The sequence below is a fragment of the Taudactylus pleione genome, unplaced genomic scaffold, assembly GCF_031769625.1.
Source record: "Taudactylus pleione unplaced genomic scaffold, aTauple2 ptg000314l, whole genome shotgun sequence".
NCBI classification, from domain to species: Eukaryota; Metazoa; Chordata; class Amphibia; order Anura; family Myobatrachidae; genus Taudactylus; species Taudactylus pleione.
This window is the reverse complement of record NW_028284715.1, coordinates 750929-768311: the sequence shown is the minus strand read 5'-3', so window position 1 is coordinate 768311 and position 17383 is coordinate 750929. Positions and strand designations below refer to the sequence as shown.

The 17383-nt window shown below is 42.2% G+C and overlaps 1 protein-coding gene across 1 annotated transcript in view; it reads left to right on the top strand.

Moving 5' to 3' along the window:
* Positions 1–17383, top strand: part of LOC148510583 (pituitary adenylate cyclase-activating polypeptide type I receptor-like) — a 137984-nt gene that overhangs the window by 39822 nt on the left and 80779 nt on the right. Inside the window, exon 3 of the mRNA XM_088442550.1 lies at positions 8092–8199. Within this exon, the coding sequence (XP_088298676.1) occupies positions 8092–8199 (108 nt within the window). The remainder of the gene's footprint in view (positions 1–8091; positions 8200–17383) is intronic.

Here is a 17383-nt window from a genome sequence, read left to right as displayed (position 1 = left end):
AACGGAGAAAGAAAGTCCCAGCCAATCAGTTCCTAACTGTCATATTTCAAACACAGCCTGTAAACTGACATTTAGAAGCTGATTAGCTGGTACCTTATCTTTCTCCACTCTATCTCTCTCCAAGGCTAAGGTGAACAGGACGCCATGCTCTTTAACATGCCCCAGGAGATAGAATCCCAGGTCATAGAATTTAGTACACCTACACATGTTGACATCAACCCAGGTCAGGTTTGCCTACCCTCACGATTTGGTCGGGAGCCTCCCGAATATCTGGTGCCGCTCCCGACCCAACGGAATGGGCAGGAAAACCTCCAGGCTGCCGCCTGACCCCCACGTTACTTACAGGAACCCCCGCAGCGGAGGGGGCCAGTGACGCGATTCGCGCAGAATCGCATCATCGTGGCCCCGCCCCCTGCTTCACAATGCCAATATTTTCGGCATTGTGGGGGGGCGGAGCAACGATGATGCAATTGTGTGGCCCCTCCCCCAATGCCACATCATAACCCGGCCACGCCCCCGCTGTGCTCAGACATTCAGCTCCCTCCCAGAAGGAGGGAGCTGAATGTAGGCAAGTATGACCCAAGTTAAGGCAATGGGAAGTCTATGTACTAAGCCTTGGAGAAACATAAAGGGGACGGAGACAAAGTACCAGCCAATCAGCTCCTGTCACTTTATAGGCTGTGTTTGAAAAATGACAGGAGCTGATTGATTGGTACTTATCCCCGTCCACTTTATCTCTGTCCAAGGCTTAGTACATACACCCCTTAGTTTGAAACATGAGGGAGATGTATCAAATCCTGGAGAGAGATAAAGTGGAGCGAGGTAAAGTACTAACCAATCAGCTGCTAACTTCAATTTTACAGAGTGTATTTGAAAAATGACAGTTAGGAGCAGGGCCAGACTGGGGTTAAAAATAGGCCCTAGCATTTAGAGCGCACAAGCCCACCTCGGCATCAGCATCTGGCCCCAGGCGTAGACTCCTCCCCTTACTATTCCTGACTCCTCCTAACTAGTCTATGCTCTAATAATATAATTAACAAGATTAAGAATTAAAAACATACACGTATACATCATTCTCTGTATTAAAATACACACAACAGAGCTCATCCTACAGGGGATTGAAACATGTGCCATAGTCAGACATTTGGTATTTAGTTGGTTCTGTTAGGTAAAGCCGGCACTTCATTAGTGTAGGTCACACACAAAGAAAACGGAAGGCATTTTCCCAATTGACCAATCCTTGGCTTACCAGTTGTAGAGGATTAGATGGAATTCACTGTAGGAATTTTTTAGGACAAGTGCGCTGTACCCAGAGGAGGACACTTCTGTGCATACCAAAGCAGAGCCTTAACTACCATTTTAATCCCCTGTGTATATAAAGAGCATTGGTGTTTCTCTACACTTTGTGAAGTAGAGATGCTTGCTGGGAATGGGCGTGACCACACAATAGCACCACCAATTCATCCTTAGGATCATTACACCACACAATAATGCCCCTTATTCAAGTTACTTCACACAGTAGTAGTGCCTTATAACACATTATGCCATGCAGTAGTAGTGCCTTATATAACACATTATGCCATGCAGTAGTAGTGCCTTATAACACATTATGCCATGCAGTAGTAGTGCCTTATAACACATTATGCCATGCAGTAGTAGTGCCTTATTACATATTATGCCATGAAGTAGTAGTGCCTTATAACACATTATGCCATGCAGTAGTATTGCCTTATTACATATTATGCCATGAAGTAGTAGTGCCTTATTACAAATATGCCATGAAGTAGTAGTGCCTTATTACACAGTATGCCATGCAGTAGTAGTGCCTTATTACACATATGCCATGAAGTAGTAGTGCCTTATTACATATTATGCCATGAAGTAGTAGTGCCTTATAACACATTATGCCATGCAGTAGTAGTGCCTTATTACATATTATGCCATGAAGTAGTAGTGCCTTATAACACATTATGCCATGTAGTAGTAGTGCCTTATAATAACACATTATGCCGTGCAGTAGTAGTGCCTTATTACACATATGCCATGAAGTAGTAGTGCCTTATAACACATTATGCCATGCAGTAGTAGTGCCTTATTACATATTATGCCATGCAGTAGTAGTACCTTATAACACATTATGCCATGCAGTAGTAGTGCCTTATTACATATTATGCCATGAAGTAGTATTGCCTTATAATAACACATTATGCCGCACAGTAGTAGTGCCTAATAACACATTATGCCATGCAGTAGTAGTGCCTTATTACACATATGCCATGCAGTAGTAGTGCCTTATTACACATATGCCATGCAGTAGTAGTGCCTTATTACACATATGCCATGAAGTAGTAGTGCCTTATAACACATTATGCCACGCAGTAGTAGTGCCTTATAATAACACATTATGCCATGCAGTAGTAGTGCCTTATAACACATTATGCCATGCAGTAGTAGTGCCTTATAATAACACATTATGACATGCAGTAGTAGTGCCTTATAATAGCACATCATGCCACACAGTAGTAGTGCCTTATAACACATTATAAGGAAGCGTGAGACTGGCGCCAATTTCCCTGATAGATCCTATGGTAGATCCAGACGTGCAGCTTGGAATGGCAGGAGCCTTTCAACAATGCCCCTCGAAAGACAGTTATGGAAATGCAGGATGGTTCCAGCGCTTTCTATGATCTATACTATGACTTTACTTGATAGTGTTCTCGATGTGTTCGGAGATATATAAAAAACAGAATGCAATATCGTATAATACCGTCAAAAAAAGGTTTTCTATTTTAAGAAATATAAATGCACTCACTATGTACCAGTGGGTGATAGACGTTGGACACAATTTTGAGCGTGGTCCTGTGGTGGTTGTAAATTGCAACTTAGATCTGGATACCTTTGGGTCACTCCAGGTCAGTGTAGATAGATATGGGGAAACACATACAGTATGTCAGGCCTCCATAGTGCAAATCAGGAAAACCAACACAAGTCCTACAGGGTTATGCAATATACTCACCTTGAATGGAGTGTGATGGAAGCATTGGAGATTTGTATTGAAAACCAATGTCTGTCGGTTTAATATAGGGTTTGTTGAGCTTTGTGTTGATATTCAAATCCAAAAAGATTTTGCTTACAAAAATCCAGTGATAAAATTATTTATAATTTATTAGTCTATAATGGTGTTATCTAATTACACCAGATGATGATAAAAATAATTTTCATTGGGGGGAATTCAATTCAGTGCGATGTTGAATAGCGACGGGAGGGAGCTCCCGAAGCTATTCAATACACCGCGCTGTTTGGGCGGGCTAAGGATTTCTTCTCACACCCCCCATGGGATGCGAGGAGAAATCCGACCAAAGTGCCTGACATCAGCTGTCTTTCTGCATAGCGCGGCGCTAACAGCCACGCACCCAACACTTGGGTCAGAGAATTCCAGTTACCGCGCCTTAACAAGGGAACCAGAACCGGCATTCTCCAACCACACAGCGCACTGAATTGAATAGCTCTGGGAGCTCGCTCCTGGCGCTATTCAATTCACGTTGAATTAAATCGCCCCCATTGTGAGTAGAGACATTACAAAAAATTATTACAATGAAATAACGCAATTTAGAGCAAAAAGATAATTTAAAAATTATCTATGAATAAAATAATAATAAAATACAATTAAAAAATATATATTTTTAAAACAGATACTGCTTCTGCTGTAAGCATACGTTGGTTCTATGAAAGGCGTTGCTAGGTAAGCAGGGCATTGCTTTGCCCAGGGCCCACACTGCTGATAAGACAACCCTGCTCTCATCCTTGCCATCCTGTGGGTGCAGCCACCGATGTCCCCCTGTACAAACAATTTTCTTGTATATTTTAAGAGGGGTTGTGGCCCCGCCTTTCCAAATTACCAAAAAAATGGTAGTTGCTCAGATCAGCTTAATTGCATAACACAGGTGCTTGTAAAGGGCGGGGTTTACACTGAACACAGAAAAAAAAGAGATTTGCCCCCCAGCACACTGCAGCAAAAACAATACTTAAATCCTACATAATAATAGCGATTCAGAGGTATTAGTTACACACATTTGCAAATATATGAATAAGCGCCAGGCCAATCGTCAAGGCTCCTCTATACTGGCGTCCCTAAAATTAAGGGGCTCACTTCCGAGAAGCAAGGCACCCCAAAAAAATTCCAGCCAAGGGCCATCCCCAGGGCATCACACGAAAAAGGGACAAAAGGTGATAGTGAAGTATAAAGAAAAGATGTGTAAAGATAAATCAATAAGTGTTAATGAAATGATAAAGAATTAAAATGACATAAATAATGTACAAACAAATAGAGAAGTGATAAAAGTATTCTATGTGAATTAAGTGGTGATGCCATGAGAAAGGCCCAGTCAGAACCCCCCGGGGGCTCCACTCCCAAACGCTCACCCCAAAATAATTATTGCTACATAATGGTAGCACCCACTCTGGGTCATATAATTACAATTGATGTACTGCATGGTAACAGTACATATATAAGCTGAGAGCTAACTTACCTTGGAGGTACCCCAAAAAACCTCCACATGGCACTATAAGCATCAGCACCTCCTCCTAATGCTGAGCCTTCATGCCTCTCCAAACTTGCCAAAAAAATGGTAGTTGATCAGATCAGCTTAATTGCATAACACAGGTGCTTGTAAAGGGCGGGGTTTACACTGAACACAGAAAAAAAGAGATTTGCCCCCCAGCACACTGCAGCAAAAACAATACTTAAATCCTACATAATAATAGAGATTCAGAGGTATTAGTTACACACATTTGCAAATATATTCCAAATTACACATGCCCCCGGGACCTGGGCCCACTCTCTATGGCCCTGTTTGAGTATCTGAATACCCTATACACCAGGCTTATAGTGGCATTTGCATAAAGTCGCAGAAGTGCGACTGACAAAAGACGTACACACGCTGAAGCTGCAGAATTAGGCCCAATGTGATATTTTTAGAGGCGACACCAGGTCATACTTGCCTATCCTCCCGATTCGGCTGGGAGCCTCCCGAAAATCGGGTGCCTGCTCCCGGCCCTCCCGGAAAGGCAGGCAAGCCTCCCGACCCCAGCGAGCCAGCTGTATAAACCCCGGCAGCAGGGGGGGGGGGTGACGCGATTCGCGCTGAATCATGTCATCGTAGCCTCGCCCCTTGCTTCACAATGCCTTTAATCGCGGTATGCTCCAGGCCATACCCCCTTTTCGGCACGACACCCCCCCCCCCTGTGTGGTTGCCCGACAGCTTCCTCCCAGAAGGAGGGAGCCAAATGTCGGCAACCCTTCACCAGGACCCCCCTTTGCACTAGGTTTCCTATCTGTCTCAATAAGATTGAAAGTAAAGTGTGATTCGCTAACGTCCTCTCCTTTGGGAGATGCCTGGGTCATTGCTGTAAATGTTATTGCTAGTTACGGTCTCCACAGGAGATATAGTGTAGTCAGGACTTACAGTACTACAGTAGCTGCTGAGGATCATGCTCTGACTATAGAACTCTGTGACACCATTAACCCCACATAATAAATACTGCCGCGTGGAAATGTATATTTATAGGAAGTTTGGCTTAGTTTAATCACCTGGTTATACAACATGTTACAATGTGTATATGTATCCTCCTAATTGATGTCTGATACCTGCTCAGTGTTCAGATGTATTGCCCAGTATTTGCTAAATACAGTCAGTATACAGTTACAGTCCCTTAATAACCAGTGTTTTGGTAAAAGCTTAGCAACTAGAATACATTCTGCAACGTCAGCTACTGAGTATAACATCTTAACCAATTTTTGGATCCATTTACATTTTACAGGCTGCGGGAAATACAATAACAAAATGTAGAAATAAAATGCACTTAATCATGGTTTCCGCAAATGTCTTTCTTTTCAGGCACTTAGAGTAACTGAAGAAATATTCACTAAATTCATTGTTTATCTTCCAGTGTGTTTATAGGGATACTGAAAGTTCTGCATCTGATTCTGATTCTAGCAAACTTCACATGTGCCGCTTTAACTAAACAAAATGATTCCCTCTCTCAGAGTGGAAGGATCAAATGTCCCTTTCACAAAATAGAAGTCTTTAGTACAGCACTTACAGTCAGTAATTAGGAACTTATTCAGACCCGGTCGTTAGCTCTACGAGCTTGCAACCGGGTCGATGTTGCTCCAGTGCGCATGTGCACGACGGAGCCGGCTCCGTCGTGCGCATGCGCGAGACCTGGCTAACGACGGGTGACCCGTCGTTAGGAGTCTCGTAGCAGACGGGGCGAGCTGTCAATGTTGAGTGACAGCTCGCTCCGTTTGCTGGGCGGGCCGGGGGTGTTTGGGGTCGGCCCCACTGACATCATAGCGGTCGTTAGAGCTGTGGGTGTTAACCCACAGCCTAACAACCGACATGGAGGCGGCCGTTCAGGATGTAAGCGACCGCCCTGTTTCAGAACGATCGCTTGCATCCTACGACCGCTTCTGAATGAGGCCCTTAGTGTCTCTCAACAGGACTCTGACCAGGCAGTGAGAGATTGACTACAGAGACTGACACATCCTTTATCAGTCTCCCACAGGCGGACTGGGAATCAAGGCTACTAATCAGCCTCTGTCTACCAGACAGAAGCTACAAACCTGAGGCATATATATCTATCCTCGACAACTTTTCCAGTGTCACAACACCTTCAGGATGTTACCGCCGAAATTCTGACAGGTATCGTGATTCTGGCGCCGGTATTCTAAACGCCCGCACCCCACTTGCAGGGATTATGACGGCATCCCAAATGTATACATAGATTCATTTAATATACGTATGTCAGTGGTTCCCAAACTTTTCTGGAAACACAGCGTCCTAGAGTATCGGCATTTTTTTCATGGCACCCCATGGCCATAAATTTGTTATTGAGAAATTCAGCAAAACTTATGAAATTAAGTAAATTGTTCTCACCTGTCATCCTTAGGTTCAGTTACGGGTGGTGCACAGGGTTGCGCTTCTGTTTGTAAGTATATTTTATGTCTGGCAGCTATCAGAACTGGTTCTGCGTATCACAATGACCATTAATAATTGGGACCAGCAATCCGTGGCAACCCTGCAAGTGCCTTGCAGCCCCCAGGATGCCACGGCACCCAGTTTGGGAACCACTGACGTATGTACAATACTACAATGTGGTTTGCCTTTTTCTGTAGGAGGAGTTGCTGTTTTTTTTCTACTTGTGTGTTTTCTTTGTTGTTGTGCACACATTGATTAGATAATGAAGGGGGGGTGGAAAAGCTGCCCAAACAACCAATCAGCTTTTGTCATTTCATAGATTGTGCTAGATGACAGTTGGAGCCTGATTGGTTGCTAACGGCAACTTCTTCACTTTATCGCTCTCCAAATATGAGATTGATAAAGACCAGGGGCGTATTAACAGCTGTGGTGGCCTCGTGTGCAAAGAGCCCCCTCCTCTGAGCAGCGGGTCCCCCAGCCCCCCATCTTACCTTCCGGCAAATTAAGTATGTCCCTCCATTTTCTCAGTGATGTCCAAGAAGATGGCGTGTGCACGCGAGAGCAAAGGAGTCTTTGCTGTCACCTCGCAGCGCCATCTTCTTGAAGATGTCACTAGTGACTAGGAAGATGGCTCCGAGGAGGAGGGACCCACTTGCAGGATAAAAAAGTGAGTATACTATGGGTGCAGGGCATTCAGTGTGGGGCCCCCCTGGACCCAGGGGCCCGTGTCCACCTCACACACTGCACCCATTTTAGAAAAATCCGCCTATGATACAGACATTATAAAGGTTTGTATACAATGTTACTGTATTATAAAAACTATAGAGCAAAATTAATCTTCTTTTATTGGTGGATGTTTGTTGATTTATTTGGTTAATTATAGTTTAGTATAGCACATACATGTACATGTGCAAATATCATATGTGAATGGCATTGTAAGGTTATGGTATAACTCTGGCATATTAGATAACTTGTATTTCAGAATTATAGAGAATTGAAGACAGTTGGAATAATCGTAACTTGGATAATTATCAGCATACAACACATTGTCCCTATTTTCAGCATACTATAACATGCCATTAAATAGTGCATTATCTTTCTCTTTTCCTAGGCTGCCCAGTAATGTGGGATAACATAACCTGCTGGATGTCTGCGCTGGTCGGTACAGTGGCCTACGTCCGATGCCCGGTGTGGTTCAGCATGGTAGACTCAGAAGACGGTAAGATGCTATTGATATTAATGCTTCAAAGTTTTGCACACTCATCATTATGTGTGAGTCTGTCCTTATACTTTACATTGACCTCTTTTCTCTCGCCGCAATATGTTGTTGGATTTGCTACAGAAAAATATATACATTTGGGAAAAAAATCAAATAGTGTATGGATATGTGTAGAACAGTAATTCTCTACCATCTGCCCTTTGCACGTGTAGTTTTTTTTTTTTTTAAATAATATACTAGTCCGAAGCTGAATCTAATATCCAATGATACTTACATTTATTTCACACAAAAGCTTTCACAGTATTTAAAAAAAAAAAAAAATGCATGTATTTCTGTAATGTAATGTACAGGGAAAAATTCATTGACCAGGTACCAATGCATGGTCAAAAGTAACATGTTTGTGTTTTTTAATTGGATTAACAGTGCAATATAAAAGCGTAGCCATGGTAACCAGAGTTACTGTTTATTACATTGTTGTGGCGTTGTTACAAGTCTCTGCAATATAGTTACCCTTTAATGGTGATAGAAGCTATAACTCCAACACCAGACTTATCCTAGTGATTATTACTCATGGTAATTTTATTTTAAATAATCTCTTAATTCCGCCGTCTGTAATTTTTCGGTTCAATAAGGAATCATAATGTCATGGTAACCTGCGGCGCATATTAAGTCATATTCCCAAATTTTTACAAAAACAACAAAAAAAATAAATGTATGGAAAGTAATGGTCAACAAATAAATAAATAAATATACATACATACACTGTAAAGTCATGTATGAGAGGTCGCTGGAGGTCATTCACGGGCATGTATCATGGAAGCTGTGTCTAACGGCCCATGACTATTATTGCAAAAACATCATGATTATGCTTTTGATAACAGGGGCTACCGGCTATTTGCTTTAACCGACTGAAAACATAATAAAATTATTGCTCAAGACTTTATTTTATTTATTTTTTTATTTAGATGTTGAGATAGAAAATGTTTCAGACTCATCTGTCAGGAAAAATGGGTTCGTCAGTGGGTCAATAATTATTACAGGTAGCCCTGGCGCTATAGACAACAACAAAACTTGCCCTCAGCGCACAAAGTATAACTAGGGAGCACATGTAATGTGTATTGTAGTAAAGCTACAGGTTTAATGAAACAGGGAAAGATTCTCAAATTTGGAACAGAGAAACTGCAAACCTGAGCTTAAAGAAATGATAAGTGTCTCCAGTGTACCGCAAGTGACAATAATTTATTAAAACATCACATAAAAATAATATAACAAATAAATCAAATACTGATAAGTGGGAAAAAACACTTATAACTGATTAGGTTTCTATAAATACATTATTTTATATTACTAGCTGGAGTACCCGGCGTTGCCTGGGATTTTAAGAATGTTTGTTTACACATCATCCTCCAACCAACCTCTCCTTAGGAAGGCCTCACGAAAAGTGTGACAAACTTCCCCATCAACAGTCCTAAGGTCTTCAAAGGAAGTAGGACCTGTAACGGTGTAAAGCAAACTTCAGAGATAGAAGCATTCAAAGTTTGTAGGATGTACAGTGTAAAAACGGCCAAGAGCTTTTGTTGCTCTGGTACCAGGATGACCATCTACAGCGACTCCCTGTTTTCTGCGCAGAAAAACTTTGGGAGAAGCATTCCATGTGTAATATTTTGGCAGCTCACAGTACAGCAGAGTCCTTGCAAAGTCATCATTTTGACACAGTTGGAAGAAAGAAGTAAATGTTGTTGCATAATTTGGTAGTATCAGGGAGCTGAGAATGCTGGCAAAGCCTGCTAAAGCTCTCTTCGATAATAAACATTAAGATCTTGACAAAACATGACAACACAAAATGCTTGCTCTGAAGCCCTACCCATATGCCGTGAGGCCCCAGGATGAGCGTCTTGCAAAAATTGTGGTTTAAATTAATTAAAAATTAAGAGTAATTAATTTAGATTTAATTTTTTTTTGTTTCCTCTGCCGTGTTTTAATATGCTTGTATGTAAAATGTCATGATCTTCACTTGTAAACTGTGGATTTGTATAGAAAGACAGAAGTACAGAAAGACAAATTTTCACTTTGATATAGTAGAGAAAATAGAAAAGAAAAAATAGTAAATTAGCTAAATCATTTTGTAATTCCGTACCTGACCTGTAGAGGGCGAATGCTATGCAAAAATTGTGTTTTTTAATTAATTAAAAATTAATAGTAATTAATTTCGATTTAGTAGAGAAGATAGAAAAGAAAAAATAGTATATAAGCTAAATCCTTTGTAATTCCGTCCCTGACCTGTAGAGTGCGAATGTGGTTTTTCATTAATTAAAACTTATCAGTAATTAATTTTGATTTAAAAAATTTTTAGTTGCCTCCGCCGTGTTTTATGTGTATGTAAAATTATTTTAGTATCACCTCAAGTTACTAAAGGGCAATTGGAGTAGAATTCGTAAAATTCTACTCCATGCCCTAATTATCACTTATTTTTAACAATCAGATCGCATTTCCCGTAATTGTAATGGGAAATGTGATCTTGCCAAAGTTACTAAAAATAAATTGTGAAAAAATACCGGGGAAAGCCCTGTGATAATAATGCCACCTGGAAGTGGCGTTATCCAGGGTCTTCCCCAGTTACCGGATTCCTGTTCTACTCTAACGGGCAGAGCAGAGCCCGGAGCCGGCCCCAGTGATCAAGTGTGTGGTCTAAATAGACCACACGCTGATACACTGTAAAATAAAGAAATAATAATTATTAAAAAAAATTAACTTTCCAGAGTCCAGGGACTGATGATCGTGGCACCGGTGATGTATCCCCTCCGGGCAGCTGGTCTCCCAGCCTGCATTGGTGCCCGGTCGTCACCTGACCAGGTCCCAGTGCATAATGGAATGTCAGCTGACCGGAGCCATGGAGGACATAACCGGAGCACCGATCACTGCAGGTAAGTGTAATTAAGGGAGGAGGGGTCACGGGGGAACCGCGATCGTGGGGGGTGTAGCTTAGCGACGGGGGCGGGGTTTAGCGACGGTCAGTCGGCGGACGTGTCGGCACTTGTCACAGTATTTTTTGCGAAAATACCGTGATAAGTGCGGAGAGGATTCGCAGGGACAGAGCTTTATCGCAAGCTCTGTCCCTGCAAGGGATTTTTAGTAAATCCCTGTGATATTGCCTGAATTCACAATCTGCTTTCAAAATGCGGATTGTAGTAAATAGAGCCCAATATGTGGTGCACACAGCATATCACTTTATAAGTATAGTCTCAGAGCAGCGGCAGAACATACAATGAACTTCTAATTTCTAGAGGGGGGTTTCCAAATGCATGATTTTAAAGCGAGCGTGACCAGTCCATGAAGAGGGCATAATTAGCACTTAACCAGCTTTAATATGCATCATACAAAGTGTATTGTGTATCATAATTCCAACATATACAGGACCAGCGATCACAGTAAGCCATCAAAAGCGGCAGTAGGGCCATCCTGCCTGAGCTCAGTGTGTTTATTTCAGATGTGGGCACCATTCCAGAGCATTGGAGCAAGTCCAAAGGGTAAATTTACTAAAGTGAGAGTTTTTAGAAGTGAGTTTTAGAAGAGATGTTGCTCATAGCAACCAATCAGATTCTACTTAACATTTAACTAGCACCTCCTAGAAGATAATAGCTACAATCTGATTGGTTTCTATGGGCAACATCTCTTCTAAAACTCACTTCTAAAAACTCTCACTTTTAGTAAATTTACTAAAGAGCAGTAGAAGAACCTAGCACTGCCATAGACATATATGTACATATTGGTCTTCTTATGCACTGGATAGTGTATTATTATACAGTATTAATGATTAACCTTATTGATGGTCTATACAGCAGTGCACCCTTAGCAGTGCATGTTTTCCAGATCTCCTAGTTGGTGAAAAGGTGTATTACTGGCTGGCACATATTAAAAGATCCACAGGTGGTGCTAATTATTTCATTTGTGATACTGAGAACATGCAGCACTAGTAAAATTCTATTATATTATTATTATTTCTATTGTGGCCATGGTGTGAGCTGGGGAGGGGAGTTTCCAGGCAACCGGAAACCCCCTCTACATTTGTTTATGTGATTAGATGCAAGCAGATGTAAAAGCAATAGTCCGTGACAGTGTTCTTCTTACGGGACTCTGCGACTCAGGTAAAGCCTCCTCTCAGGTTTGTGAGTCCCATGGGTGCAGGATTACACCAATCACAGAAAAGCAAAGTCCTTTGCTGGTAAGTTATCCCAGGAGAAAGCTGGGAGTAGAAAGTGCTCCACTGTCAGCCAAAGCCAGGAGAAAACACTTTAATATACACACGTTAAATATCTCTGATGTCCTCTGTTTAATTTCAAAATCAAGAATCTATTTAACAAAAGGCAGATGTATCAATATAAGAATGCGGCTATAAGGCAGCTGTATTGTATATTGATCTTGCTTCCTATTTTAATGACAAGATTGATAAGATCTGAAATGAAATGGTATGCTCTTCCTGAGCTAGTGACCTGCTCAATTCCCTACCTGAACCCTCTGGCACATTCTCTTCATTTGACCTCACAAACGAAGATGAAGTATCTACACTCTTCTCATCCTCCTACTCTATTACCTCTCCTCTAGATCCTATACCCTCACAAATCAGTAAAGCTCTAGCTCCTATGCTCATCCCAACCCTAACTAAAATCTGTAATCTCTCTCTCTCTACTGGCATCTTTCCATCACTGTTCAAGCATGCAGTGATTACTCCCATTCTGAAAAAACTAAATTCTGACCCGAACACTCTCTCAAATTACCTTCCTATCTCCCAGCTCCCATGCCCCTCCAAGCTATTTGAGAGACTTGTCTACACCTGCCTCACACACTTTCTAAACTCACACAACTTATTGGACCCACTTCAGTCCGACTTTCGTTCCCAATACTCCACAGAGACAGCACTGACTAAGGTAGTAAATTATCTGGTCACTGCCAAGGCTAAAGGCCATTACTCACTCCTAATTCTTATAGATCTCTCTCCTGCTTTTGACACTGTTGACCACTCAAACACTACAATCCCTAGGTCTTAAGGACACAGCCCTTTCTTGGTTCTCTTCCTACCTATCTGATCGCTCTTTTACTGTTCGTTTTTCTGATTCTGCCTCCTCTTCGCTACCTCTATCCGTTGGAGTACCGCAAGGCTCTGTCTTAGGTCCTTTGTTATTCTCAATCTATACCACCTCTCTTGGCAAATGAATCCGCTCTTTTGGATTTCAGTAACATCTGTATGTGGATGATACTCAAATCCAGAGCCGGCCCTAGCCAATTTGGTGCCCTAGGCAAAATTTTGGCTGGTGCCCCCGCAGATATTCCCACTAGCAGATATATATATACATACATACATGCATTTGTGTGTGTATATATACATATTATTCCCTTTAGAAACCCCCCTTTAAAAATCCTGTGTTTGCCACTGAGGTCCCGCACTGCAGTTTACAGTTGGCACTGGCTGCCAGCCAATCCTGGCTCGCGGAACAGCTGCCAATCAAGAAAAGGGAAGCTTAACTCTGGCGCAGCTGTGAGCTAATCGTGGCTTGCCAGCCAATGAGAAGCTGTCAAGTGGCAGCTTCTCATTGGCTCGCGACGGGCACTGGATTTGAAAAGCTGTCCTTCCTTTTGATTGGCAGCCGATACGCACTGGTCGAGTCACACCACTTAATCATCCAAAGTTACCAGCTTCGCGGGGTCATGTCTGCTCTCGGTGCTCCTGGATTCATAAACAGGAAGACGCTGCTCAGCTGCTGTGATTCTCTCCTGTCCAGGAGCCTCAGCCATAATTCAGCCTAAATAATCTCCCCATTGAGGAGACCCTAGAGCAGTGTTGGCTAACCTTGACACTCCAGCTGTTGTGGAACTATATATCCCAGCATGCCCTGCCACAGTTTTAGCATGCCCTAATAGCAAAACTGTAGCAGTGCATGCTGGGTTATGTAGTTCCATAACAGCTGGAGTGTCAAGGTTAGCCAACACTGCCCTAGAGGACAGACCACAGGTCAGGGGGAAAGAAGGGGTTTGTAGTGTACTGCCAAGGGGGGTATTCAAATTTCCATACCCCCAACCTCTATATTCCCACTCTGAGCACTAATATATATATATATATATATATATACACACACACACACACACACATACACTGTTTATATGTATACATTACAAACACACATTATATATATATATATATATATATATATATATATATATATGTATATATATATATATAGAGAGAGAGAGAGAGAGAGAGAGAGAGAGATGGAAACACAAAAGAAGGCGCTCCATAGTGCATAAACAGTTTATTTAAAAAACACAGTACTGGTCATCCAAGCATAAGCATCAGTATACTCGTACCACAATGGATGACTCTGTGGACTGGTTACCACATGGCAGAAGAAAATCCAAATAATGTCATAAGGGTGATCCCTCAGGGCTTAAATTTAAGGGTATTGAATATGTACCCCTGAATAGTAGAGGTGGTGATCGTGAAAGACTCTTAATAAAGAGAGAGACTTACTGGATTTTAACCCTGCGGACTCTTGTACCTGAAGGGTTAAATGAGGGTTACGAAATTACACCCTTTATAGAATAATAAAAAAATATTTATTGTTTTCTTTTGTTTTTAGAATCTATTTAGGCTTTATGTATTTATACATGGTACATGTGTATGGCCCCGATATAGTGTGGCTACACAAAGATCTTTTTGGCTGCTACTAGACATGGCTATGAATTTATGCATGTTTTTAATTTATGTATGTTTTGAATGTAACTGTATATGTATAACGGCTGAATTTTTTATGTATTTAAATATGTATTTATTATCATGTATTTTTATTGTATTAATGATGTAATTCTGATATATGTATGTTAATTTGTCGTACTAGGGTTAATATATAGTCAGGGCTTGACAGAGTGCGGCCCGGTATTAGAATATCACCCTTGTTCCAGTTAAAGTTCTGATTGGCCTGAGTATCACTTACTAGCTGATTTGAACATGTGTAGCGTTGCTTAGGGAATTAAACACGCCCACTGAGCAGTGATTGGTGGTCCCTAATGTAAATACTGAGCCATGCGTCTTGTGGGACAGCCCTCTGACGAAGTCTGATGACGAAACGTGTTAGGGCGGGGCTTACAAGACGACTGATCTATCCAGGCTGGTCTCGCGGTGTCTGCCTCTCGGGTCACCCGACATGCCATCACCTCGTGGAGAGACGTGGCGTGGTGCACAGGTCTCCTGCGGTGTGCGGAGCTCAGAGTTTTGCCTGGTTTGGATTTTCTTCTGCCATGTGGTAACCAGTCCACAGAGTCATCTATTGTGGTACGAGTATACTGATGCTTATGCTTGGATGACCAGTACTGTGTTTTTTAAATATACTGTTTATGCACTATGGAGCGCCTTCTTTTGTGTTTCCATCTCTAGATTCATCATCCTGAGGGATTCGGGATACATTTTTTCACAGAAGAGGAGCAGCAGTTCCCCCATGAACTTAGTGTTTATTTATATTCCATGTTGTAGCGTGTTGCTCACTCATTATTCGTGAACACTAAGGGTTCAGCGCCTATCACATGTTTCTATTTATTATAATATATATATATATATATATATACACAATATAATATATACACACATAGCATAGCCAGTCAATGTGAAGAACCTACCTATTGAAGTTTTGAAGTTCTCGGCAATGACAGAGCTGAGGCTGCCTATGGCCTGGGGAGGGTGAGTCATTGGAGCAGAGAGGAGTTTCTGCTAGTGGAGCTGTCTGCGGGAATTTGCCTCCTCCTGCTCTTCCTGGGAGGTGAGCGAGGCCACTGTGGCAGAGAGGGAGACAGAGATAAAAGAGCCAACGTGGGCGCAACATTATACATAATGACGCGGCCGCACCAGCGCTGGCGCAATACGGAATGACGCGAGTCATTCATTTCACATACTATGTCGCATGCGCAGTGAACTGTGCAGCAAACCAGCCGGGGAAGGGCAGCTTCAGAAGGAGTCACAGCGGAATCTACTAGCGCCGCACTGCCCGGGCAGACGGCGCACTCTGTTATCTACTTAAAAGTAAAATTTATCTTACGCGGCCTCACAGGGCCCCTCTGTACCTCGGGGCCCGGGACAGGGGTACCCTTTGTACCCCCCTGTCGCCGGGCCTGCCACTAACCTACCTTGTCCTGTCACTGTGTGTAACGGCACCAAGCCTTGTTATACTCTTCTCTCCTTTTTGTAAGAGGGTGGTCCTGTGCATACCCGGACCAACCCGTAGTTTCCTCTATGGAGCCGAATGCCCCTAGGCATTAGAGTCGCCCCTAGGCATTTGCTTAGAATGCCTATGCCTAGGGCCGCCTCTGCTCAAATCTACCTATCCTCTCCAGATTTATCACCATCTGTATTGGTCCGTGTCGCTGAATGTATTTCTGCCATTTCATCTTGGATGTCATCTCGCCACCTGAAACGTAATATTTCTAAAACAGAATTAATTATATTTCCAACGGCCAATAACAGTTACCAACCTGATCTCTCTATCACTGTTTTCCCCACATTCAATCTGTCTCAAAATCATGCTACATACATCTAAAAAACATATACAAAATTTGACCATATCTCACACAAGACACTGCAAAAACTCTAATCCATGCACTCATTATTTCCCGCATTGACTATTGCAATAGTCTCCTTACTGGTCTTCCCAAAAACAGGCTATCGCCATTACAATCCATTATGAATGCAGCTGCGAGGCTTATCTACCTTGCCAAATGTTCATTGTCTGCTGCCCCCCTCTGTCAGTCCCTCCATTGGTTGCCAGTTTTCAATACAAAATACCTTAACTTACACATAAGGCTATTAACCAAACCACACCAACATACATCTCTTCACTCATCTCAAAATATCTCCCAACCCGACCTCTCCACTCAGCACAAGATCTGCGTCTCTCATCCCCATGCCTTACTTGCCCGCCTTCACGGTTACAGGACTTTCTTCGGGCTGCACCCACTCTATGGAATGCCTTACCACGCACAATAAGACATAAGGTGCATACACATGTAAAAATTTCCTGTCCAACCATCCAACTAGTTGATTGGTTGGAATGAATATTTGGTAAGGTATGAAAGCAAATGACAATCAGCAATTTGCTCCCAAATGCTGGAAAATGGACAAAAACTGTTGTTTGAACAAATTGTT